The sequence below is a fragment of the Brassica rapa genome, chromosome A01 (genome assembly GCF_000309985.2).
Source record: "Brassica rapa cultivar Chiifu-401-42 chromosome A01, CAAS_Brap_v3.01, whole genome shotgun sequence".
In the NCBI taxonomy this organism is placed as follows: Eukaryota; Viridiplantae; Streptophyta; class Magnoliopsida; order Brassicales; family Brassicaceae; genus Brassica; species Brassica rapa.
This window is the reverse complement of record NC_024795.2, coordinates 14,642,615-14,666,650: the sequence shown is the minus strand read 5'-3', so window position 1 is coordinate 14,666,650 and position 24,036 is coordinate 14,642,615. Positions and strand designations below refer to the sequence as shown.

General features: G+C 39.9%; 5 protein-coding genes across 6 annotated transcripts in view; all 5 read left to right on the top strand.

Moving 5' to 3' along the window:
- The first annotated feature begins 5,441 nt into the window (after positions 1–5,441).
- On the top strand, positions 5,442–6,269 carry LOC108871274 (uncharacterized mitochondrial protein AtMg00310-like). Its single transcript, XM_018657580.2, has one exon. The coding sequence runs from the start codon at positions 5,442–5,444 to the stop codon at positions 6,267–6,269; it is 828 nt and encodes a 275-aa protein (XP_018513096.1).
- An 11,163-nt stretch (positions 6,270–17,432) lies between these two features.
- Positions 17,433–19,608, top strand: LOC103873991. The gene is made up of 3 exons (XM_033275571.1): positions 17,433–17,978; positions 18,141–19,013; positions 19,138–19,608. Exons 1-3 carry the CDS (start codon positions 17,433–17,435, stop codon positions 19,606–19,608), a joined length of 1,890 nt encoding a protein of 629 aa, XP_033131462.1.
- A 437-nt stretch (positions 19,609–20,045) lies between these two features.
- On the top strand, positions 20,046–20,989 carry LOC117133475 (the record flags this gene model as incomplete). The annotated part of the gene is given in 1 exon segment (XM_033289790.1): positions 20,046–20,989. A coding segment is annotated over 1 exon segment (685 nt), but the record flags the coding sequence as incomplete, so codon positions are not given.
- Positions 20,990–21,243: 254 nt separating this feature from the next.
- On the top strand, positions 21,244–23,395 carry LOC117133477 (B3 domain-containing protein REM10-like). 2 transcript variants are annotated; one of them, XM_033289796.1, is made up of 4 exons: positions 21,244–22,276; positions 22,362–22,424; positions 22,505–22,867; positions 23,020–23,395. In XM_033289796.1, exons 1-4 carry the CDS (start codon positions 22,145–22,147, stop codon positions 23,275–23,277), a joined length of 816 nt encoding a protein of 271 aa, XP_033145687.1. In that variant the 5' UTR covers positions 21,244–22,144; the 3' UTR covers positions 23,278–23,395. The 2 variants fall into 2 exon arrangements, with proteins under 2 accessions (XP_033145687.1, XP_033145688.1); XM_033289797.1 differs by having other exon boundaries at positions 21,244–22,424.
- A 409-nt stretch (positions 23,396–23,804) lies between these two features.
- LOC117126704 (B3 domain-containing protein REM12-like) overlaps positions 23,805–24,036 on the top strand; it is a 916-nt gene continuing 684 nt past the window's right edge. The window contains exon 1 of the mRNA XM_033275567.1: positions 23,805–23,994. Coding sequence (XP_033131458.1) covers positions 23,805–23,994 — 190 coding nt within the window. The remainder of the gene's footprint in view (positions 23,995–24,036) is intronic.

Sequence of the window (24,036 nt, the reverse complement as noted above, 5' to 3'; positions counted from 1 at the left end):
TGTGTGTGTGTTTACGATTTTATTGTACCCTGAATAATACGATAAGTGTTTCCGACGAGTATTTCAAGCACCTAGAAGAATCATTTTTAATTTCTCTTTGTGCCTTTACCTTTTTTTCCTCAAAGACCGATTATTCGGAACATTTTTTTTTTCTCTAATAAAATTCACTTCTAAATTACTATTTATGGGAGATTAAAAACAATACTTATACTTATAGGAAATTACAACAATACATATCGTTAGTCATCATAAAATATTAGATTTTCACCCGTGCCATAAGAAAAAGTTTCCTTTATACTTTGAATATTAAACTTTAAATCTCCTGAAGTTGTTGATCACATATTGTGGATCCTAAAATCCACACATGGAATTAGAATTTGGTAGTGTTTGTAATTGTAAATCAGGGAAGAAGAAATTGTGGAAGACAATATCTTTAGAATACAATGGTATAATCAGACTCAAGTTTACATCAATGAATTTTATGTTGATGTTTAAGGGGTTATAAAGTGTATGAAAGACAATCAGAAACCAAAATAGATCAAGGAAAATGTAACTAGCAAGGTCGAAGTATCTTGGTTGAGAGCTTGATATCGATTATAAGTGCATGCATTGAAGATGCAAGTGGAGCTTGTAGATGTCAATAGTCATCGGTGACTAACTAGACGACAAAGTCACTGATGATGGATGCATTAGTCGTTACTACATAAGGCATGCAGAGTGGTGGGTTACCATGTGGATGCAAGATATGCTGAGATGGAGAAGGATAGACTGAGGATTTATGTCTTGACGTAGTCGTTGAAGTAGTTGCTGAGGCAGTGTGTGTCAGAGAGTGAACCAGGAGGCATGCGGAGTGGTAAAGACCATGTGGACGCAAGATGCTAAGCTGACGTGGGATAAACTTAAGGAGCAAGTTTATACCGTGGAGAAAAGGCAAGAGATAAACTTGGGGAGCAAGTTTATGCCTTGAAGAATAAGTGCATTTCAAGAAAAGGAAAGTGTACTTATTGATATAGAAGTTGTCCATATTCATGTTCCTTGGATACTAGATTTTCAGGAACGTGGAGATCACTATAAATAAGCTATGGAGTCGTGTGTATTCCATAAGACACTGCCTATTATTATAGAGGAATGGTGAAAATCTCTTAGGGGTGTTCTTGGGTCGTGCTGAAGCAGATACTGAAGTACTGACGACAGAAAGACAAGTTTGGGTAGATTAGAAATCTTTCAGTAGCAGTTGTTAGGGTGTTAACAGGCTGTGTAAAGCTGATAAGCAAGTCTTGTAATAGATTTTTTAGGCGATTTCTAATAAAGCATAGTTGGTTCCTTGTATCCATTTTGTCTCTTGATTTATCTTTTGCATTACCGTAATGTGTTTGCATCTTGCACTTACATGCATAACCCTTCTACCTCTCTCGCATCCTCCTTTTATAGTCGTTAAAGTAGTTCGCAACCTCCAAAATCCTCTCCTTTTCTTCCACGCTTGATCTCATAGTTGTAATCTCCAAAATATCCGGAACAGTCCATTATTTCCAAGAATATAGGAGACTTTCAGCGAATATAACCTTGACCTAACTTGTCGATGGTTCATAGTTCAGTCTTGAATCTAACTCGAACAAGAACTCGTCCTTTTGTCGGTTTTGTCTATTTTGAATCTTGAAGACCCAAGACCATGTACAATTATTGACCTCAAAACCCTACCAGTATTTCATGGAGATTTGAGGAACAACAATGATCCCAGTCTTTAATGAGCTCGTTAGTTGTTTTTTAAGGACAAAAAATTTTAGATTCTCAAATCTTATTTTTGCGGAGATAATTACACCACGACTCTTCCTCGATTTTCATGGGATATTATCCTTGTAAAATTGGTTTTATTCCCATTAGTGTAATCACCTCGAGATCTTGTAATCTCAGATATAAATTCGACGGCCATTCCCTTTGTTTGTCATATCATTCTTTGGTTTCCATAATCATTCCCAAATGATGTGAACCAAAACGAGACCTAGATTTCGAAAGTCCCAAAGGATCTGTAGCAGAGGGGGTGCAGAAGGATCGGATGGAATCCGTTCTGGTGATATTAGAAACACCCCAACCGAAGTCCTTAGAGAGGAGACACTTCTTCCCAGTGGAACCGGCAGTAACATTAACTCCATTTGTCCTGACGCTTTCGTTTCATCCAGAACCATTGATGTGAAACCCGCTATACCCATTGGCTTTGATGGGAATGATCATCCTCCAAAGAAAGCCATATACGAGCCAGGGGGAGCTAACTGTCGGCGTCAAAATCGGTCATGGAAAAATCAACGTCTAGAAATTACTTAGAAAATATGTTTTAAAATAATAAAGATCAGAAAAGTCGAAAAGGCTAGGCCACCCCCCCCTCCCCCCCCCCCCCCCCCCCCCAAGTAAGAATTTGAGTACTAAACCTCGTATACTCCATCTTGGTTGGAAATGATCGGCTTCATATCCGAACAGAAAAAAAAAACGATCCTTAGAGAGGTCCTTTTCATCTTCAAACAAACGTCTATGAAAATCAAACCTTCGAATGTCTTACGAAGCGATTAATGAGAAAAAGGGGAACATAAGAATCCTCACAATACTCTGTCGCTCTCACCGCCATTGTGGCTCCTCGCCCTCATAGATCCTCGCTCTCTCCCCATCGCTTCCATGGCTCCTCCCCCTCATGTCTCCTCACCATAGCCTCTTCGCCTCACTGTCTCTCCGTCAGGGTAAGACCAACTCCATCTCGCCTCACCGTCTCGTTGACAGGGCGGGACCAACTCTATCTTTTCATGAGGGCGAGACCAACTCCATCTTTCCCTCACGGCCACTCCTGCTCGCCCTTAGCTCCTTCATTGCGTTTTCCTTCGAATCTCGATCAAAAAGGTTTTCGTTTTGTCTCAATCGGAATTTTCATTAAGATTTTACGATAAAAAAAAGAAGACTTGTTTTTCCGTAAAAGTCCGAACCAATAGTCGATATCGTAATGGTTAGCTCAACATCACTTTGCCCACGAACTAATAGGTTGATAGGACCAACAATTTGGAAACTTACATCGAAACAATCAACGGCTTCTCCGAGAATAATCATAAAGATTATAAGTCGTAAAACGGCCCAAAACGGTCTGAACCTCGACGAACGTTAAAATGAGAACATGCCCAAATTTAATGACAATCTAACTCGACTTGGATAAGGAAGAATGGAAGAAGAGGATAAATGTGAAGTTTCCAAGATAAACATAGACTTTGAGAAGATAAGGCAATAACTCCGCATAAAGATAAACTCCAATCTCGAAGAAATAAGTAAAAATGGCTAACTCTATAGGAATGTATAAGCACATCCGAGGCAGAGAAGAAGGGAGATGATTTTTAGACTTATATAACTTTTTGCACTTAGAAACTTTAGGCATTATTTTTGACATGCTTGTTTCTATTTCTCGCACTCGATTACTAGACAAACTTGCAAAGGCAGTTCGATCTCTTGTCTGAACTCTATAAACTAAACTACATTCGGCTTGATCCTCGAAAGAGGTGTAGGCAGCTTTTCATAAGGTCTAGTTCAAAATCAATCGAAACCTTTCTCTTGTCCTTTTACGTCTTTCGCCAAAACGAGCTGCGGCTTGCATAAGTCTTCTTGACATAGGCGGATATGCTAGCAAACTTAGTTAAGTTTTACTGTCTATGTGATTTGATTCCCTTTGAAGTCTCGTTTCCAGACGCTCATACGCAAATTTAAAATAAAGATCTACTTTTCTATAAATTTGTTTTGTTGTCTTTTCATATTTTCTTTATTTATTTGATCACTTGTCTTTCCCCTCGCAGAGAATCCAGATCATTAAGGACAATCGAGAATTTCTATTTTCCTCCAATAGCAAGGATTGACAGTGCAAATTTCAGTTTCCAGATGTGCCGATCTTCGTCAAGTTTCAGGTCCGAGTCCTTACCCAAGAAATCCTCTAGCTCCAAGAAATCTTCAATAATGATTTATCTATCAAAATCCAAATAATCAAGATGTTCTCCATCATCTATCTGCAAGAATTTTTCTAACTCCATTCTCTGTCTACATCTAGGCAAGATAATAACTTGATACATCGGTGTTCTTCAGTGTCGAGTATGCAATGTCACGAGGACAACTCAATCTTTCAAAGATTACAAGAAGTATCGATCGACAACAGGAGTCTGTGTCCATCCACTCTTTCGGCTCTCCAGGTCCATGCTGTCCATTTCCTTTTGCCATAATGGGATCAACAATCTGTCCTTGGTTCTGTTCGACCCTTTGTGTAGCCTCATCTGTCTGTTGAACTTGAATGTATATGGCTTCTTGAAATATTCCTTCATATCTCGGGCCCAGAATGCACTTGCATGCTCATTAGCATGCCCGATCATTTCATAGATATATTATTATGTTGATTGTATTATTGCGGTATGGCATTTAAATTAATTTTTTCTTTGAATAATATTACAGTTTTATGTAAAAAAAACTACTCTTTACAAATATGTCAATCTTATTATTTATGTCGACATATTTGACATCTCGAGTAACCCCAAACTAGATCTTGAGTACAACCTAATCTTAATGATGATTAGGATCTCTGTCAGTAATTCATCATGCTTATTGCTTTTAAAATTTTATAATTATATCAAGGTTTCAGGGTTACACGTTAAACATTTATTGTCTCATCTCCTTGCAACGTTGTAAATACAAAGTATGTACCCAAATTAAATCTTTGTTAAATTCAGCAGTCATATATTATCTTATCATACAACATATTACATGTCCGTATTGTTTGGACAAGATATAATTGACGTGGTAATTGCTATGTTACATGGAATCAGAAGCCTAATGATACGGCTCAGTTCAGATCCATAAGTTTGTGTAATGTTAGCTACAAGATCGTCTCTAAAGTCTTATGCCAGAGACTAAAGAAAGTCTTGCCAGGATTGATATCGGAAACCCAGTCAGCCTTTGTTACTGGAAGACAGATTTCAGATAATATCATAATTACTCAAGAAATGTTTCATGCCCTACGAACCAAACTGAGTGGACGTAATAAGAGGATGTCCATCAAAACAGATATGAGCAAGGCATATGATAGGATGTAATGGTCGTTTATCGAACCTGTGATGCGAAAGATGGGATTCTCTGAAATATGGATCACCTGGATTATGAGGTGCATTACGTCGGTCAAATATAAAGTTCTTATGAATGGGAAGCCAAGAGGAAATATTTTCCTAGGTAGAAGCATGCGTCAAGGAGATCATTTGTCTCCTTTCATTTTCATTCTGTGCACGAAAGCGCTCGTTAGCCTTTTCAATCATGCAGAGAACCAAGGAAAGATAACGGGGATGCGTGTTACACGCGCATGTCCTTCGGTATCCCACCTTCTCTTTGCTGATGATAGCCTTTTCTTCTATAAGGCGGAGCCCCGTGAATGTTAAGAAGTAATGGAAGTAGTCAGGACATATGGTAAAGCATATGGCCAATGTATAAACTTTGACAAGTCTTCCTTACTCTTTGGTAAGAGGATTAATGCAGCCACCCGGCAAGAAATTAAAGATACACTTGGAATACACAATGATGGAGGGATGGGAAAGTACTTGGGAATCCCAGAGGATATTAGTGGCTCTAAATGTAAACTTTTTGCATTTCTAAAGGATAATCTGATGCATAGAGTCAATGGATGGACTGGTAGATGGCTCTCAAAAGGGGTAAATGAAGTAATGATCAAATCCATTTTACTCGCTCTTCCGACATACGTTATGTCGACGTTTCTGCTCCCATTGGAGATCTGTGAAAACCTCGCTAGTGCCATTGCACAATTTTGGTGGAGCTCGAATCCACCAAAAAGAAGAATACACTGGGCGAAATGGGAAAAGGTTTGTTTACCAAAGGAAGAGGGTGGGATTGGGTTCCGTTTAATTTATGAGTTCAATCTAGAACTACTGGCAAAGCAATTATGGAGACTGGTCCAATACCCTGATTCACTGGTTGCTCGAGTCTTAAGGGGGAGATATTATAGGACGACCTCGCCATTAAGAGCGATCTCTACTAGCAGCCCATCATATGTGTGGACAATCATCTCCGCCGCAAGGAAGCTTTTACTGCTAGGGATCAGACAGAAGATTCAATATGGTTATGACGTCAGGGTGTGGGAGGATCCGTGTATTCCAACGACACCTGCTAGACCAGCTAGACTTGTAGCGCCTGTGATGCACCTAAATATGAGAGTCAGTGACCTCATTAATCAGGAATCAAAGGAATGGGACGCATGATTACTAGATGATTATGTCCATCCTGAGGATATACCACTCATTCATAGTATGCCCATAAGCTCTACTCATCGCCGTGATACTTTCTGCTGGAACTACACAAGGAGTTGCCAATACACAGTCAAATCTGGATACTGGGTTGCTCAAAATCTATTGACGCAAGAAGAGGAAAAGGAAATATTAGAGCTAAGTATCACTAAACTTCAAGCCTTTGCTTGGAAGTTGCAAACGCCAAGGAAGATGTGGCATCTTATATGGCAATTGATAACAGGTCAGGTAGAAGTCACGAGGAATCTAGTAAGCCATAATATAAGGTGCAATAATTATTGCCCAAGGTGTGGGGAAATAGATGAATCTGTAACTCATGCAATATTTGAATGCCCTCCAGCCTTGCAAGTATGGTCTTTATCGGCAACTCCTACAAGTCCAGGTATATTCCCAGTGGCAAGCGTCTACACAAACATGGACTATCTTTTCTGGAGGAAAAATAATATCATTGCACCAGACCAAGACATGGATACTTATCCCTGGATAATATGGTATATTTGGAAGGCTCTCAATGATAAGCTTTTCAGGGGTATAAACAGAGACCCTTTGGAACTCGTTCGATACGCAGAGAGTGAATGCCAAGCCTGGATTAATGCAAATGAGATGATACCGCCACAAGTACAGGCCATTAATAATGTTGAAAACCAAGTCTTAAGCTTGGGTAATATTTGCCTATTAGAAGGATCTTGGACAGTTTCTGATCGCTTTAGTGGATGTAGATGGGTCTGGATGGATAGTAGGGAGAACATACAACTTATGGGAACACGGAACTTCACTCGATGTGAATCAGCATTGCATTCGGAGGTAGAAGTGCTGCGATGGACGATGGAGATTATGCTTCAACACTCGCCGTGCCAGAGCTTTGGAACAGACTGAAAGGAGCTGATTGCAATGATAAATGAACCCCAGGAGTGGCCAAGCTTTGCGACAGAACTGGAGAAGATAAAGACGCTACAGATTTGTTTTCCGGACTTCAAAATCACCCATGTGCCACGAGTGCGCAATCAGCTTTCTGATATTTTAGCTAAGACTGCTAGGAGCTTTCGTAGGGAGTTACTTTTCATTGGTTGTTTTATTCCGGACCACCTCAAGCTTGAGTAATAGAATGGCCGTTTGACGTTAAAAAAAAACATGGAATCAGAAGCAGATACGTGAAAGCGGAAACGTTGAAGCGACTATTTCAAAAAAAAAAATAGAAAGCAGATTCGTGTTGGAAGCGTATATATATATATACCACCCCTGCTTAAAAAAAATTTAGAATTTTTTATCCCGAATGAAATTAAAGAAAAAAAATGATTTAATGAAAGTTTTCTTTATTCAATCATTGAACCATATAAAACAAGAAACATTCATGTTTTGTAAAAGACAAAAATAGAACAAAAAAATAAAAATTAAAGAGAACTACTTTGTTAGATCTTCTAGTCCTGTTACAAAGAAGAAAAAAGATAGCAATCATTTATCATGGTGTCTCTCCAGCTCTACTTTTTAATTAGTATTCGGTTAAGGAAATAAAACGAGAAATTTTAATGTTTCCTCTTTATTGTTTTTACGATTCCAATTTTGTATTCTAATGCTTCCAAATATGAATCACTGGTTCATCACGTTTCTAAAACTTGTTTTTTTTATTGGAATCGCGATTCTGACACGCTTCTGACCGGTTCCGTGCGCTTCCAACTCTGCTTCCGCTTCGGAACCAGGAACCATGACTGAGGACAAGCTTCCATGCAACATAGGGTAATTGTCTACTTTCGAGTTAGTTCTTAGATACGAGTTAATTAAGTTCACCATCAATATGGTATCAACGCTTATATATGGATTTTTTTTGGTCATCATTAACGCTTATGGTTATATCAAACAAATAATTCTTTAAATTTACATTTTTTATCTTATTGCTAGAAAAGATAAAAGTGCAACACCTTTTAAGTCACATTTGTGACTTTATCTACGTTATTTTTGGGATTAAAATCGGTCACGACGAAATTAACGTCAAAAACTTCCGAAGAAATATCCTCTTTGAAAAAAAAAAATTCAAAAAAAAGAGAAGCGGGAGAACCTAAATCGAGTTTCGTAACAACTCCGAAAAGGGTTCACACGATAAGTCTTCGAGAAAGATTACTCCAGGCCTCAGACAAACGATCCATAACAATGAAACAACTATAAGGCTCTATCATCTAAACCGAACACACCGTCCAACTCGCAGAACGGGCGAGTTGGACCGAACGCGCCATCCAACTCGCCCGTTCGGCGAGTTAGACCGAACGGGCTGTCCAACTCTCCCGTTCGGCGAGTTGGTTCAATTAGCCCGTTCGGCGAGTTGGATCAACTAGCCTGCCCTCGTCCCGTTCTCGTAGCTCCCAACTTCGGGATTGGATCGAACCTGCTCTTCTTTCATCTCGATCGGCGTCATCGTTGGAACTTTAGGATTTAAAAACCGCAAGAACTCGTTATCTCGTATGAAGTTCGAATTGATCGTATGAAATGGCAACAATTAACTAAACACCTCGAGCTGCCTCCGCTATACGAGAAATTCGAACCTTCTTTGGAATCGACGTCGTTTTGTAAGCGCTCGTTTGATAAATCACAAAAACGCTCAAGTCATAAAACGGCCCGAAAGAGTCCATAACGCGGCTAGAAGCCCACTTACGATTTTATATGAAATCGAGCTCAATCGTTATGACGGTTTATCTTTTACTTCGCTTGAGATATTTGGGACCTTTCGGAAATTTAGGGTTTCTTATCTTTCTGAAAACAACGGAAATCGATAGTATAAATTTCGGTTCCCACAGTTTGGTGCTAGAAGGAGGGGGGGGGGATATGGATCAATCTAACTCTCAGCCACCAACGCTCGATCAAACATGTCAGCCGGCGATCTTAATAACCAACAAACTCATGATGGCAACACTGCTGACGACAACGTTGAAAATACTCCAGCAACAAACGTTACAGCGGTTAACGTTAACACCGCAGCGTTCGAGGAGGTCCAGAAGACGTTCTCGACTTTCGAAAAGAAGTCAGTAGAACGGGACAAGGTCATGAGTTCTCTCGCTAAATAGGTCGAAAACCTAACAGCAAGAACCAGGGCCGTTCTTCCGCGCCGAACAACCCGAGTCCGCGGAAGAAGACTCGATTTCGCCACCCCTTTGGACCGGTCCGGCAACGCACAGGGGAAAACGTCTAGGCGAAATCCTGACAAAATCACTCATGCGCCAACACAGAAAAACCCAGGAGATCTTCCCCCTTTTTCGGAAGATAATGAGGAAGGAGAAATCGGGCACGTTGCTGTGGATTCTAGCAGTCAGTCCAAATCTACGGATGAAGACGCAGACGTGCATCCACGTCGTACAAGGAGGCGTGTCTCTCAAGACGATTCCCAGTTTGATAACCCTATAACCGAAGAAGAGGAAGCCATTTTCTGGGACAAACAGCAAGAACTGGCCGAGGAGCAAACTCGGAACACTTGCGGCAAACACCGACAAGGTCAGAAATCTGCTAGCAAAAAATGCGAGATCCGCGATCTTCGCGATCATCTCCTGAAAACGGTAGCAGAAGTTAGAGCGGTGAAATCTCAGATCCATCACGCTACTAGCACCGCACCTGAGATCGATCTACTGCACGGGGAGTCTCGAAAAAAGCCCTACACTACTTGCATCACCAGAACTAGGGTTTCGGATCCTAGAAAGGTCAAGGTAACGCCTTACGACGGTACAACCGATCCAAAGGCACACCTGCAGGCTTTCCAAATCGTGATTGGGAGAGCCAAGTTTAGAGAAAGCGAAAACCTCCGAGGAGCAGCACTCGACTTCTCGCCTGAGGCGAGAGTCCATCGGAAGTTTCCGCCAACTCGCTTTAGAGTTTTCAAGCAATACTCTATGTTCATAGATCGAGAAACTTCCGATGTCGATCTCTTGAGCCTGGCCCAGGGAGAGGACGAATCTCTCTGCGACTTCATAAAATGGTTCAAGATCGTTATGGATAGAGTCAGTGTAATAAGCGACAAAGTGGCCATAGACGCACTCCGAAAGATGCTTTGTTACAAGTCGAAGTTCAGGAAGTGGATAACTTTGGATAAGTCGCGTACGATCAAAGATGCGCTCCACAAAGCCACAGACTACATAATCATCGAGGAGGAGACGAAGGTCTTGTCACAAAAGTAGAGGCTGACTAAGACATCATCAAAGGATCCTGGGTCGGATCAGAAGTCGAAAAAAGAAAAAACATCGGAATGACAAAAACGTCCATCACGGGGAAGAAGAGACCTAGGGAGCGCATAACTACGCCATCAACTCCGAATTGGAGCAAGGCCGGACGTCGGGAAACACATGGACCCAAAATCAAAATTAAGACGAGAACACGTTCTGCGACTTTCACCAGGCCTGCGGCCACTCGACCATTAACTGCAAAGTTCTCGGCGCTAGATTGGCCACAAAGCTGCTCGCGGGAGAACTCGCTATAGTATCTAGCGTAAAAGATCTTGTCTGCGATCCAGAACCCCCCCCCCCCCCCCCCCCCCCCCCAAGAAACGATAAGGGTCCTCATACGGAGAACTCTCTCCAAGGGAACCAATCGGGAGAAAAGTGTGGAAGAAGACAAGACGAGAAGGGCAACGACAATAGTCGTCGTAGAGTAAACATGATCCTCGGAGGATCACAATACTTCTGCGATACCATCTCTGCCATCAAATCTTATCAGCACAAGGCAGAGACAAGTGCGAATTCGCTAACCTGATCCGTGTCCGGCGACTTCCCGAAAGGAGCGATCACTTTCGATGAAGAAGAGGCTGGCGGGATCGACCAGCCCCACTGCAATCCACTCATGATCGATCTCGTGATAAGAGATCTCGAGGTCGTCAGGGGTCTCATAGATATGTGCAGCACGGTCAACGTCATCTTCCACGATACTCTCAAGAGAATGAACGTTGAGTTAGGAGAAGTTGTACCATCGCCTAAGCCGCTAACTGACTTCTCAGGCACGACGTTGATGACTCTTAGATCAATCAAACTGACCGTTGCGGCGAAAGAAGTCACCAAGATCGTCGACTTCGCGGTCATCGACCACCCGGTCATTTACAATGTTATTATGGGCACGCCTTGGCTAAACGCCATGAAGGCAGTTCTGTTGACTTATCACTTAGGCATTAAATTCCTGACTCGTAACGGAATTGCCGCGATATGGGGGATGCTAGAAACAATCGAGACGTTGCTTCCTGGCCGAACACAAGCTGAGACAAATCACGACCACCGCAATGGTGAAACCCAAACGAGCGAAGCTAACTCAGGTACCAACTGAAAATGCTTCGGAAAAAGACGACTCAAAATCGTCTACTCAAGCAACGACCAAGAAACAACCAGTTTCAGAGCCCAAAGCTTCGACCCAACTCGATGGACGCAAACGTGATAGCCGAGTAAACACAATCGCACCAATAGCAAAACTACGAGATGGCTTAATCCTCGAAAAGGTACGTAGGCAGCTCGTCGCAGGATGAGTTCCACTATCCCCCGAAGAGGGGGGGGGGATGAGTGGGTACATATATGAATACTCATATATTCCCACTTTCTAAAATATTTGCCTTGTACTCAATACTTTTGAAACTTTTTTGGCAATATAGACTTAGTTTAAATTTCTCATATCTTACGAATCGTCTTGTTATAATTTAGAAAAACATCCGTATATGAGCAAAACGATTATCATACATACCCGGAAAAACGGGAACTCACGAAAAATCGTCCTCAAAACGGATCAACTCCACACTAGCTTAACAAACAAAGAAAGTTCGTCACATCGACTAAGGCATCGCCGGAATCAACAGGTTCCGCCGACCACCAATATTTCCCTCACAAACATATCTTGGTCGCACCGTCAATTCCGACTCCCGACCGGAACACGAGACCCCGGTCTCATATACTCAAAATATCACAAATTGTATGTTTTCGAAAAAGTAAGCAAGACGTCTCCTCGATCTTCGAGAACATGCTCTCAGTCCGTTCGCGACTATAAATTACAAACTCTCGTCGATTGGCCCCGCCGAGCACGATAGCCATCCTAAACAAACGCATTCAGATCCATCCTAAGGATAGATCCTCTTACATCCGACTAGGATAAATAACACGCTATAAAAGAAATCCAAAATTTTGGTCAACACTTTCAGGAGAGTTAAAAATTATCCTCGAAGAGATGCTCGATTCCTTACATACAAGTCATGTAAGCTGAGAACATATCGTAGACTTTAAAGCGGTACGGAATCAGGTTGAAAACGATACTGGAAGCGTAAGTCGGAGTAGCCATCGAACCCCCTAAATCCGTAATTAAACCTAGGTCTTACCCTAAACCCACACACTTGTCTCTAACGTCTCAAGACATGATATCGAAAAGATACGAGATCCTGAAAGAATGTCTCTTCGTCCGCATCTAAACGCTCTCGAAACTTTGAGAACTTTTTAAACATCTCAGACAAGCAACGAACGGGACGATTCACAAAGGGCAAGGAGCGAGATGACAACTCGAATCCTCCCCCACACTTAACCAAAAATCCAAACATTCTTGAAACCCTTTTCTTATAAAGCATGGTTCATAAAAGAGCCGGTAAACGGCAGGTATTCGAAGCCACACACGGCCAGTCCCACTACATAAATCATGGCCGCACCCAGCTGGAAATAAACAAACAACAGAGATATATTACAAGGGAACATTCTCCCAATAAGTCACAGAAGGCTTTACCATCAACCGTCAAAATCGAAGTACCCAGTCATCGATCCCCCCATCGAGTAGTCGTTGACATCAAGGGGAAGCGTCGGCTGGTTCACTTCACCCGTCTCATCAGGGGCTCCTGTCTCAGCTACCACCGTGTCGGGAGACACAGGAACTAGTTCCCACTGCTTCCAAATCATCTCCTCAATATGAGGAATCGCGAAATCCATGTCTCTTTTATTCATGCGCCTGGTTTGCGACGCATTGTCGACAACAAACGAATAGTCGGAAGCTTGCGTGAGATACAATCCGCCAACGGTACCACTCCTTAAGCTCCCCAAACTCGCGCGAGAACTGGTCGCGACGGTTCTTCATAACCTCAGCCATCTCCCTCTTTCCTCGCCTATAGGCACCACGAACCTCCATCCCAGCTGATCCTCTCTCGCGGCAACGAGAACACTCCAATTCGTCTTTTAGACGGGCAATCTCCTTATCAGCCACCCTGAATTGAGCCATGCAAGCCTCCCAATTGCTCCCGTTAAGGGCTCGGTTAATCATGAGGAGGCCATGCGAAAACTTTTTCCTTTGCTTGGTTTTTATCCCAAGTGGTTTTTCCAAGTAAAGGTTTTAATGAGGGAATACTTCATGGTGTCCAAGCTTAACCAATTTTGTTAACCAATTTGGTTAAGCTTGAAGAGTAGTGTTGACATGAAGTAATAAACATCAGCAAATGTAAAGGTGCAGTTGGTGATGTGAGGAAATAACTAAAGAGGTTGAGTCTACTTACAACAATGAAGTGAGCAATCTGAGAAAGCTATATTGAACATTTTGAAGAAAAAGACATATTACCTACAACACCAAAGTGGGAGCTTTGAAACCTGCATTGAGAACTTTGGTGCTCTAGGGATTCGCGAGCACTGTTTACTACAGTCCAAAATTCATAATTTAAAATATAGGAGATGATTGGTTGGGGCTGTAGATGCTCTAGACAGCCAAAATTTAGTCTACAGCTATATATGTCAACCAATCGAGTTTTACTTTCTTTTAAAAACTCACATCAAAAAAATTTCTGAAAAATCAAAATATGGCTGTAGAGAGCTTTATTTCCAGAGCAAAAAATTAGTGCTTTAAAAATCTACAGCAAGGAAAGTTACAGCAAATAAATCAACAGATTAAATTCTATTGCAAAAAATATAAAGGTACAGCACTTACCAATCATCCCCATAGATATTGGGAATATAGTTGTTGGAGCCTTATCTCTTTACTAGTGTTCTTCCCATGCTATGCATGGTTTAAATAACTGTATTATTAATTATTTGATGATAAAACTGTAAATTTATGATTATTTTATTGGAATAAATTATGATGTTATACTATATAAATGTTGATATGAAAGGCATGTGAGATAGTTGCATTCAAACTAAAAAACTGAAAATGGTAAAACAATATTGGAAAACAAAATCAAAATTTATTATTAAAAAATAATCAATTATACTTATATGCATAGTCATAACTTTTAATCAAAATCAAGTATTGTTAAGCATCATGTTTATGAATTAGATTTACCAAAATAAAATAATTTTAAATTGAAACACCAAAGCTATACGTGATTTACTTTGGACACACTTCACAAAATTTACCAAAAACTACAGTAACCAAAAGGTTAAACCAAATAGCTTTCACAGAAAATCCAATTGGTTATGCAGTTTATATATGCACTATTATCTAGTTTATTATCTTCATCTTCTTATTTTTCTTCTAACTCTTATCCCTCTTTAAACAATTAATATCTTCATCTGCAAAACAAAGGATTCACTTGAATGTTAACAGTAACAAAATCAACATCTAAAATGACAAAGTCAATTTCCTAAGAAATGACAATTCAACATATACCACAAAACTTTTACTATATGAAAATATTTTTTATCAGTTAATTAGATTGTCTAAGTATCTAATATCATGAGTGTCAAGGGATGCAGAAGAGTAATAATTTGTATTTAGATAAAACTATATAAACTATGGATAAATGTAGCAACTTACAGTTAAGAATAACTAAAATATCTCTATTAACAATTTACCTTAATCAGTTTCAAATCAGTTCAATAAAACAAAGTGTCAAAAAAAAAAAACAATTTACCTTAATCTCATTCCCGCAGCAATGTGCCATCTTCACCTTCCTCATTGTAAGATGATCTAGCCTTTGTTTGGCCTTAGCTACATACATAATAAACCTTACTGGAAAAAAACTCTAAACATCGAAAAAAAATTCATGGTTAACTGAAAAAGTATTAAAACACTCACGTTGGAATTTCATATCCAATTACCGTCTGATATTTTAAATTTATACACACATGCCAAATCCGTTTCCCTTCGTCTTCCTGGAAATAAAAGAAAATTAAAGAGATATGTCAGTCAAAGGAAAAAAGAAAACAGATATATAAATGTTTTTAAAAAGAGAAAAAAAATGGTAAACTACTTAAGTCATTAATCATTATTACTCAGTTGTTGACATTACCTTCATTTTGAATTAGTTTTGGAAGAATTAAGTTCTGAGATACGAAGAAACTTAATTGCCAATTTCAGTTTGAATCATGCAAAAATGATATCAAGTTGAGAAGAACAGAACATGTATCACCTTTTGTTGCTATACTCAAAACCAAAAAGTTGACGAAGAAGACAAACTATGAGAGAAAGAGAAAGATAGAGGGAGAGCAAATAAAAGAAACAGAGTAACGACAGATTCAAGTTTGAACGTGATGGTAGTGATGTGAGAAATTATAGGGATTTAAGTTTTGGCTGTTTAAAAATTGGGAAGTTTACTAGAATGTTACATATTTTAGGTGTATTGACTAGAATGATACAGATCTTTTTTTTATTACTAGAATATTTTCGATACCAAGCGTATCCTTTTTTTACGTTATGAGAAAAAACGTATTTACGAGAATGCCATTACTTTTCGCTGCCACGTAGGCAAAAAACCGGCGCCACGGAGGAATTCGCGTCCGTATTTTCATTAAGTCAGCTGTTAAGCGATAGATACGTAGTTACGGCCGATTTATCTTTACGTTACGGCTGACTTAATACATACGACTAACTTAAGTGAAAGTGGCTGACTTAAAACTATAAGTCAGCTTGCCGATACAACTGATTTACAGAAATCCGGCTGAGTTATGTGACCACGGCTGAGTTATGTGACCACGGCTGACTTAATGATACAAATGACGGCTGACTTATACATCGGCGGTTTGATTTCTGGAAAATTTGGCTGAGTCGTGGTTAAGAAACGGCTGAGAAACTTTTTTTCAGCTGAGTAAAGGAACATGGATGGGCTGGGTTATTGAAGCCACGGCTGAGTTATGGGATGCTGTTACGACTGGGTTTGTATTAGTCAGCCGTTAAAGCATGGATAAACAGTAAACTCAGCTGCTTTGCGGCTGACGTATGAGCGAAAGATTAATTACTAGAATGTTCTCGTTTGATGGCTGATTTACGTAACGATACGGATGACATATGGTTGTTCATCCTTATTGCGGCTGACTTACTATCAAAAGATTAATTACTAGAATGTTTCCATGTATCGGCTGACAAAGTGTAAACATGATGGCTGACTTATTTTGGCTGAGTTACTGATTTGTTTGTCGGCTGATTAACTGATGTTCCATGTCATCTGCCATGTCATCAACTCGGATTTGACATGTCATCACTAACGGTCGCCCAATTTACAACTGAGTTACGAGACCTTTCAGTTGTCTTCTTCATCTTATTTTTGAATGATTACACAGCCTTTCTTTTCTTCTTCATCATCTCAGTTATCTATCCTCTTCATCTTTCTCATATGGTAATGGATCCCGTTGTTATTGTTTCCAGTAAATGGATTATGAAAAACGATATGTATTCAACGTCGACAGTAGAGGGTGTAGAGTTCTTCATTTAGGTGAGAAAACTAAACTTGAAGATTTCACAAAGTCTGTCATCGACGATTACGGTTTGAATGATTTGAAGGTTCATATTCTGCTTAGCTACATGTTTTCGAATAAAACATTGAAAACAATGGCGCACAACACTCCACCAGTTTACGTGTCCAACACTCGACAATTGCAATGTTTTCTAAGCTTAAAGAAAAGCGAACAACTACGTCTCTGTGTGGAGATTACAGAGAAAAAGGATGACAGCTCAGACGTAGAAGCTTCAGAAGAAGAAGCTTCAGAAGAAGAAGCTTCAGAAGAAGACGCTTCAGAAGAAGAAGCTTTAGAAGAAGAAGCTTTAGAAGTTGAGTCTATAGAGAATGGGAGTTACGATGGTTGCAGTTTGGAGGATGAACAAGATGAAATTGAGAATGACTGCTTTAGTAACGTTGAAATACACGACGTAGCCGGAGAAGATGAAATAGGCAAAGAAAACGAAGAAGATGATGAATTTGAAAGTCGATTTGATATGTTCGATGACTCGGACGGTGCGTCATCTGAAGATGATAACTTCAGCACATACGGTGAGTCTCCTATCGAAGAAGACGAAGATTCACCAACGCTACCTTCCAAGAAGAGATATCAGAACTTCTTGATGAGCGAATCTAAAGGGAATCTGGAGGTTTTGAAGTTGGAGATGTCGTCGTTAGACCTTGCGGTAGGACAACGATACTTGACTAAAAAGCATTTGAAGAGACGACTGAAACTTTTTACAGTGAGGCATCAATTTGATTTTGATGTAGAAATATCAAACCTGACAACATACGTTGTTAAGTGTTGGGTTGATGGATGTACATGGAGAGTTCGTGCATCTACCGAAGGATTGTCCCCGCAGTTTTATATTCGTATTTACGACTCGGATCATGCATGTTCTGTAACTGAGCGTTCTAATCGATCTCGAAATGCAACACCGGATATTTTAGGAGAGTTGTACAAGAACTTTCTCGGCGACGTTGGTCCGGCCGTTCGCCCTGAGAGTGTCGGAATAGCTATCACTAAGCAGTTTGGTGTAAAGGTAATTATGTTACAACGGCTGAGTTATGGTAGAGTATAGGCTGGGTTATTTTATGTTAGAAATGGCTGAGTTACAAAACTATGGTTGAGTTATGTTTACGTTGTGACCGTCTTAATGATATGATGTGGCTGAGTTATGTAAATTGTTTTTTCATGTGAGCAGATGGAATATTGGAAATCACACCGGACGCTTAAATGTGCAAGGGAAATCGATGAGGGCACACCTGAGTGTGGTTTTGAACTCTTGCCTTCTTACTTATACATGATAAGAAGGGCAAATCCGAATACAGTTACGCGTCTTCAAATCGATGAGCTTGGAAGATTCATGTATGTGTTTCTTGCGTTTGGTGCGAGCGTTAATGGGTTTCCTTTCATGCGCAAAGTTGTTGTCGTCGACGGTACGTTTCTTAATGGTAAATATAAAGGGACGCTACTCACAGCACTAGCTCAGGATGGTAACTTTCAGATTTTTCCAATAGCCTTCGCAGTGGTTGACACTGAAAATGATGATTCGTGGAATTGGTTTTTTACGCAACTAAAAGTGTTGATTCCTGACCAGGAGGGTCTTGCGATAATATCAGATAGGCATAACTCGATAGGGAAAGCAATTACAAATGTGTATCCGTTAGCTGCTCGTGGAATATGCACCTATCATTTGTATAAAAACATATTGGGACGGTACAAAGGAAAAGATGTATTTCGGCTGGTGAAGAAAGCGGCGAGATGTTTTAGAATGTCTGACTTTGATATGATTTTCGAGGAGATTGAAGCACTTAATCCTGATCTCCACGGCTACCTCGAAAGAGCTGATGTCAGACTGTGGACACGTGTTTATTTCCCGGGCGAGAGGTACAATTTGATGACTACGAACATAGCGGAATCAATGAACAGAGCATTATCGCATGCTAGAGGTCTTAACATTGTTCGAATATTGGAATCGATACGGGTTATGATGACCAGATGGTTTGCTGAACGAAGAGTGGATGCCAGATCGCAGTCAACCACACTCACGCGCGGTGTGGAGAAACTATTACAAGTAAGTCAGTCGTAACAGTAAAATAAGTCAGTCTTTAAATCTAATAAGTCAGTCGTTATATTGCATAAGCCAGCTTTATAAATAATAAGTAAGCCGTTTCACGAATATTGGGTTTTGTTAATAGGGACGTGTAAGTGCCTCCCGGGATTGGACGGTTCAAAGGATTGATGACCATCACACTGAAGTTAAATATGGCGCTGCTGGCGAGTCTTTGAATGTTGTTAATTTGGTTGAGCGAAAGTGCACATGTCGGCGTTTCGATGTCGAGAAAATACCATGTGTACACGCAATCGCAGCTGCAGAGGAAAGAAATGTTTCTCGTATATCACTGTGCAGTCCTTACTATAAAAGCACTTATTTAGCTAGCGCATACGCTGAATCGGTCATGCCGGTTGACTCAGCGCTACCTGTTCCAGATAACGTGGCTAACGTACAGTGCTTTCCACCGTTTATTCGTCAACAACCGGGAAGACCTAAAAAAAATAGGATGAAATCTGCTTTAGAAGTTGCACTTGCAAACAAACGTCCTAGGAAAGAGCACATATGTTCTCGTTGCAGTCAAAGTGGACATAATGCGAGAACTTGTCCGATATAAGCAATTGCTTTTCATGTTGTTTTGTAATACGGCTGGGTTTTGTGTTGTAATACGGCTGGGTTTTGTGTTGTAATACGGCTGGGTTTTATTTTCATTGATTTGCACAACGGCTGGATTATTAATTGTAATACGGCTGGGTTTTGTGTTGTAATACGGCTGGTTTTTTTGTTTTAATGTTCTATGACGGCTGCGTTAATGTTTTTCAAATTTTGTATTGTGGTTGGGTTTTTATTTTCATTGATTTGCCCGCTTCCCATTACTCAAGAGAGACACAGACATCGAAAAACGAAATGTCCGTACTTAATTGCCCTACGTTACGTAATAGCCCCTACGTAATTATTGATTATAAAGTGGAATACGAAAGTAGCGAATTAAATTAAGAGAAATTAATCTTCATTGGCTGAGATAATGTTACTCACACGCCTAATAATTGTCGTGATTTCTAATGTCAGCTCTTTTATTCAAACGCAGTTGAAAAAAACTTCCCCGCTAGAAACACGAAACGTCGCGAAGTCAACTAAGGCTGAGTTATTGTAATACACGGCTGAGTTATGGATTAAATTCCCGCTCAAAATAAGAAATAAGAAACGCCGCGATACGAAACTACAACCGTTAACTGCAGATAAATAAGGTACTTCTCAAACAATTACACATCTTCAACTCTCTATCTTTTACACAACTGTCCTCTCAGAGAAAATGGAATATTTCCCTCTGCTTGAATTGCCTGAAGATCTTCAGGCAATGGTGGTTGAACGTGTGGCCCGTAACTCCTTCCAAGATCTCTACCGCCTCAGAGCATCGTCCAGGTCGATGAAGGCGTTAGCAGAGATGCGTAGGGTATACCATTATTTCGATGTGTTATCCTTTCCCTGGGGTCTCATTATGCCATCTCAGTTGTTGAAAACTTGCTACGCTGAGAACAATCCAAGCACAATTTATGTAAAGGGTGTACAGTTTTTCTACTCATACGATGAGCAAGATTATGGCCTTTCTCTCCTCAAGCGTGCAGCAGATGCAGGATATGAGCGTGCAGTGTATACACACGCTATGACTCAAGCAATCTTTTACGGTGATGCGCAGTATTTTCGGAGAATTCCAAGAGCAACTGTTGACAGGGTCGGGAAACTTGTTCGAGATGCGAAATGGGGATGGGGTTTGTGGCATACTGACGAGTTCCGTCAAATTAAGGCCATGTTCACTTCTACTTATGTTCCGTCCTTCTACCTTTGCCAATGTGCAAATGTTGTGGACCGACAATGTCTCTGCCTATGGCACATTGATGTGACTAAGGACGACAACATGTGTGAGCGCTGTTTCTGGATCAAAGAGATTTCCTTGTTCTTTCGTGATTTTGAACCGATAAGCCTGTTTAGGGACACAAGTAAGTGGTGAAGATGTCTCTGCATCAGAATCTTATCTTTTTTATGTTTTTTGCTATGCCATTATGTATGTCGAACAAAAAATTATATATTCTGTTTTTATGGCTGACTTATTTTCATCTTATGGCTGAGTTATTTTCATCTTATGGCTGACTTATTTTCATCTTATGGCTGAGTTATTTTCATCTTATGGCTGACTTATTTTCATCTGAGTTATTTTCATCTTATGGCTGAGTTATTCTTTTTATTCATATGACTGTTTTTTGATTGTTCACCTAAACGTTAAGACTGATATTATTACATGTTACGGCTGAGTTGTTGTTTCGGAAGAAATTAACAACGGCTGAGTTAAATCCGAGTTACATAAACATAGACTGACTTATGAGTACAGAATCTGAGTAAACAAAGAAGTAGTAGTAGCAACTAATACATTTAAGACTTCATCCTAAGACATTCAATAATTTTTATGATCTCAGTTATGTCTTTCTTCATATCATCTAATTCTGCTTTTATAGCGGCCAAATCCTGCTCTATCGTCGCGAGTTTGTTTGCCACAACTACAAACTCTTCATCATGTGCTTCATCAAGCCATTTGAAAACATGGTTTTGACCCGAATTTGCTCCACATCGATAAAATCTTCTACCCGGATTCTTTATTGTACCTGACGTTAACACAATGGTAGCAGCTCCACAGTCGCACGTCCTTGGAATTCCACGCTGTAGATCCATCTAATTTATACATCATAGCACACAAAAATAATGCAAAATCGAACAAGGCCAAAATACAAAAAATAATTCAAAATCGATTTTGGACGAAAGAGACTTACTTTAGGTTTTAGAAGTCGACTCTGGTTTTTCCTTTATCTTTTACTTGTAAATATTGGAAATATAATAGGGAAATCATATTAAATATAAAGATCACGCGTGTCCAAATAAAATAAACATATAATGACCTCGATATCGTAAATTACTCGGACATGCGTGTCAGAACATAACTCGACACTGAGTTAAATTATGTATGACTCTTTTGGCCAACTTTTATTTTTAGACATCATTAAATATTAACAATTTTACGGCTGAGGTTTAGTTTTCGGTATTATTAATTATTAACAATGTTACGGCTGAGTTTTATTCTTCGGCATTATTAATTATTAACAATGTTACGGCTGAGTTATATTTTCCGGCATTATTTACTTTACACAAGAAAAAAAAAAATCATTTTCGTCCCAACGCGAAAAAAAAAGAAAAGCTCTCGACGACAGGCGATTTCGAAGCGTCTCGATACGAAGGTAAAACCGAAGCCTCTCTTTTGCAGATTTGTGGATTCAGCTTAGGTTCGATGATGTTTTCTTCCCATTCTTTTCTTGTTTGCAGATGCCTAATTCGCACAAACCTCATTTCTTGAAGCCTCTGCTTCCCGATTTCCACAGTGGCGTGGTAGACACACACTCTCTATTTCTCATGTGTATATGTTCCTATTTTAGAGTTTGCTTAACTTTGGCTTTTCTGACCTGCAGACAATACCACTTGGCTTCTTCTCACAGCACATAGAAGGGAAGACAAACCGGAAAACATGGAAACTAAGATCGGACGCTACAGATCAAACTTGGGAAGTGATACAAGAAGGCAGGAGACTCACCGGAGGTTGGAAAGATTTCACCACAGCACATGACCTTCAAATCGGTGACATTGTCATCTTCAAACACGAAGGAGATATGGTGTTTCATGTCACACCATTTGGTCCTAGCTGTTGTGAGATTCAGTATACACATCCTCACATCATCAAGGAAGAAGCCGATGCGGATGATGCTCCTTCTTTCTCATTTGACTATTGTTTTCAGGCTGAGGTCACTGCTTCGAATCTAAAAGAAGACAAACTTGTGAGTCGATTTTCAGTTATAGACCATATTTAGTTAGTTATTAACATATGGTTTGATCTGTTCAGTGTCTTTACGTTCTGTGTTTGCAGTATTTAGTTAGTTATTAACATATGGTTTGATCTGTTCTGTGTCTTTACGTTCTGTGTTTGCAGTATCTTCCTGAGGGAGCTACGACTTGTACTGCTTTGAACAAACAATGCCAAGAGATAATACTTGTCAACAAAGAGGGAAATTCATGGACTGTGAGTTTGCGATTTAGCGAAGCAGACGGCATGTATTACATCAGAAGAGGCTGGAGAAAGTTCTGTCGTGCTAACAGATGCGCCATAGGAGACTTATTTGTGTTCAATGTGGTTGGAGATGGGAAAACTACTCCACTAATGTGTGTATGTCCGGAAAGGGAAGAGTGATTTTGAACCTAAACTTATGTATGTCGAACCAGAAATTTATGTATGTCTCTTTTTATGGCTGACTAATATTCATATTATGGTTGAGTTATTGTTTATGTTATTGTTTGATTATGACTGACTTCCACTGAACGTTATAGCTGAGTTACTATCTTATTATGACTGACGAATACTCATATAATGGCTGGGTTATTGTTTGATTATGACTTAATTAACGTAACGGCTGAGATGCAGTGAACGTTATAACTGAGTTATTAAAACATTATGACTGACGAATACTCATATTATGGCTGGGTTATTGTTTGATAGTGACTTAATTAACGTAACGGCTGAATTGCAGTGAACGTTATAACTGAGTTATTAAAACGTTATGACTGACGAATACTCGTATTATGGCTGGGTTATTGTTTGATTATGAATTAATTAACGTACTGGCTGAGTTGCATTGAACGTAATAGCTGAGTTACTAAAAACATTGCGTCTAAATTATGATTACAACACATGACTACGCAAAGAAATAGTGCCAAAATATGGCCATACCAAACCCACAAACCACCACTGGAAACATCAAACACTTCATCTTTTCCGCTTTACCGAGTTCTTTCTCCAACCGACCAACGTCTACTCTCAGATCTGATATGCCTTTGGTCATGTCACTCATCACCGATTTCATATCTTCTACCTCTTCCACCAAGCACTCGTCCGCCCATTTGAATAAATGTCTCTGATTTCACCAACATGCCCAGCTCTTAGTATCACATT

Coding starts and splice junctions, on each gene's coding strand:
- LOC108871274 (XM_018657580.2), top strand. CDS start 5,442: ATGGAAGTAGTCAGGACATATGGTAAAGCATATGGCCAATGTATAAAC.
- LOC117133477 (XM_033289796.1), top strand. CDS start 22,145: ATGTTACGGCTGAGTTATATTTTCCGGCATTATTTACTTTACACAAGA. Junction 22,425..22,504: donor CCGATTTCCACAGTGGCGTG/GTAGACACACAC, acceptor TCTGACCTGCAG/ACAATACCACTTGGCTTCTT. Junction 22,868..23,019: donor ATCTAAAAGAAGACAAACTT/GTGAGTCGATTT, acceptor CTGTGTTTGCAG/TATCTTCCTGAGGGAGCTAC.
- LOC103873991 (XM_033275571.1), top strand. CDS start 17,433: ATGTTCGATGACTCGGACGGTGCGTCATCTGAAGATGATAACTTCAGC. Junction 17,979..18,140: donor CTAAGCAGTTTGGTGTAAAG/GTAATTATGTTA, acceptor TCATGTGAGCAG/ATGGAATATTGGAAATCACA. Junction 19,014..19,137: donor GTGTGGAGAAACTATTACAA/GTAAGTCAGTCG, acceptor TTTTGTTAATAG/GGACGTGTAAGTGCCTCCCG.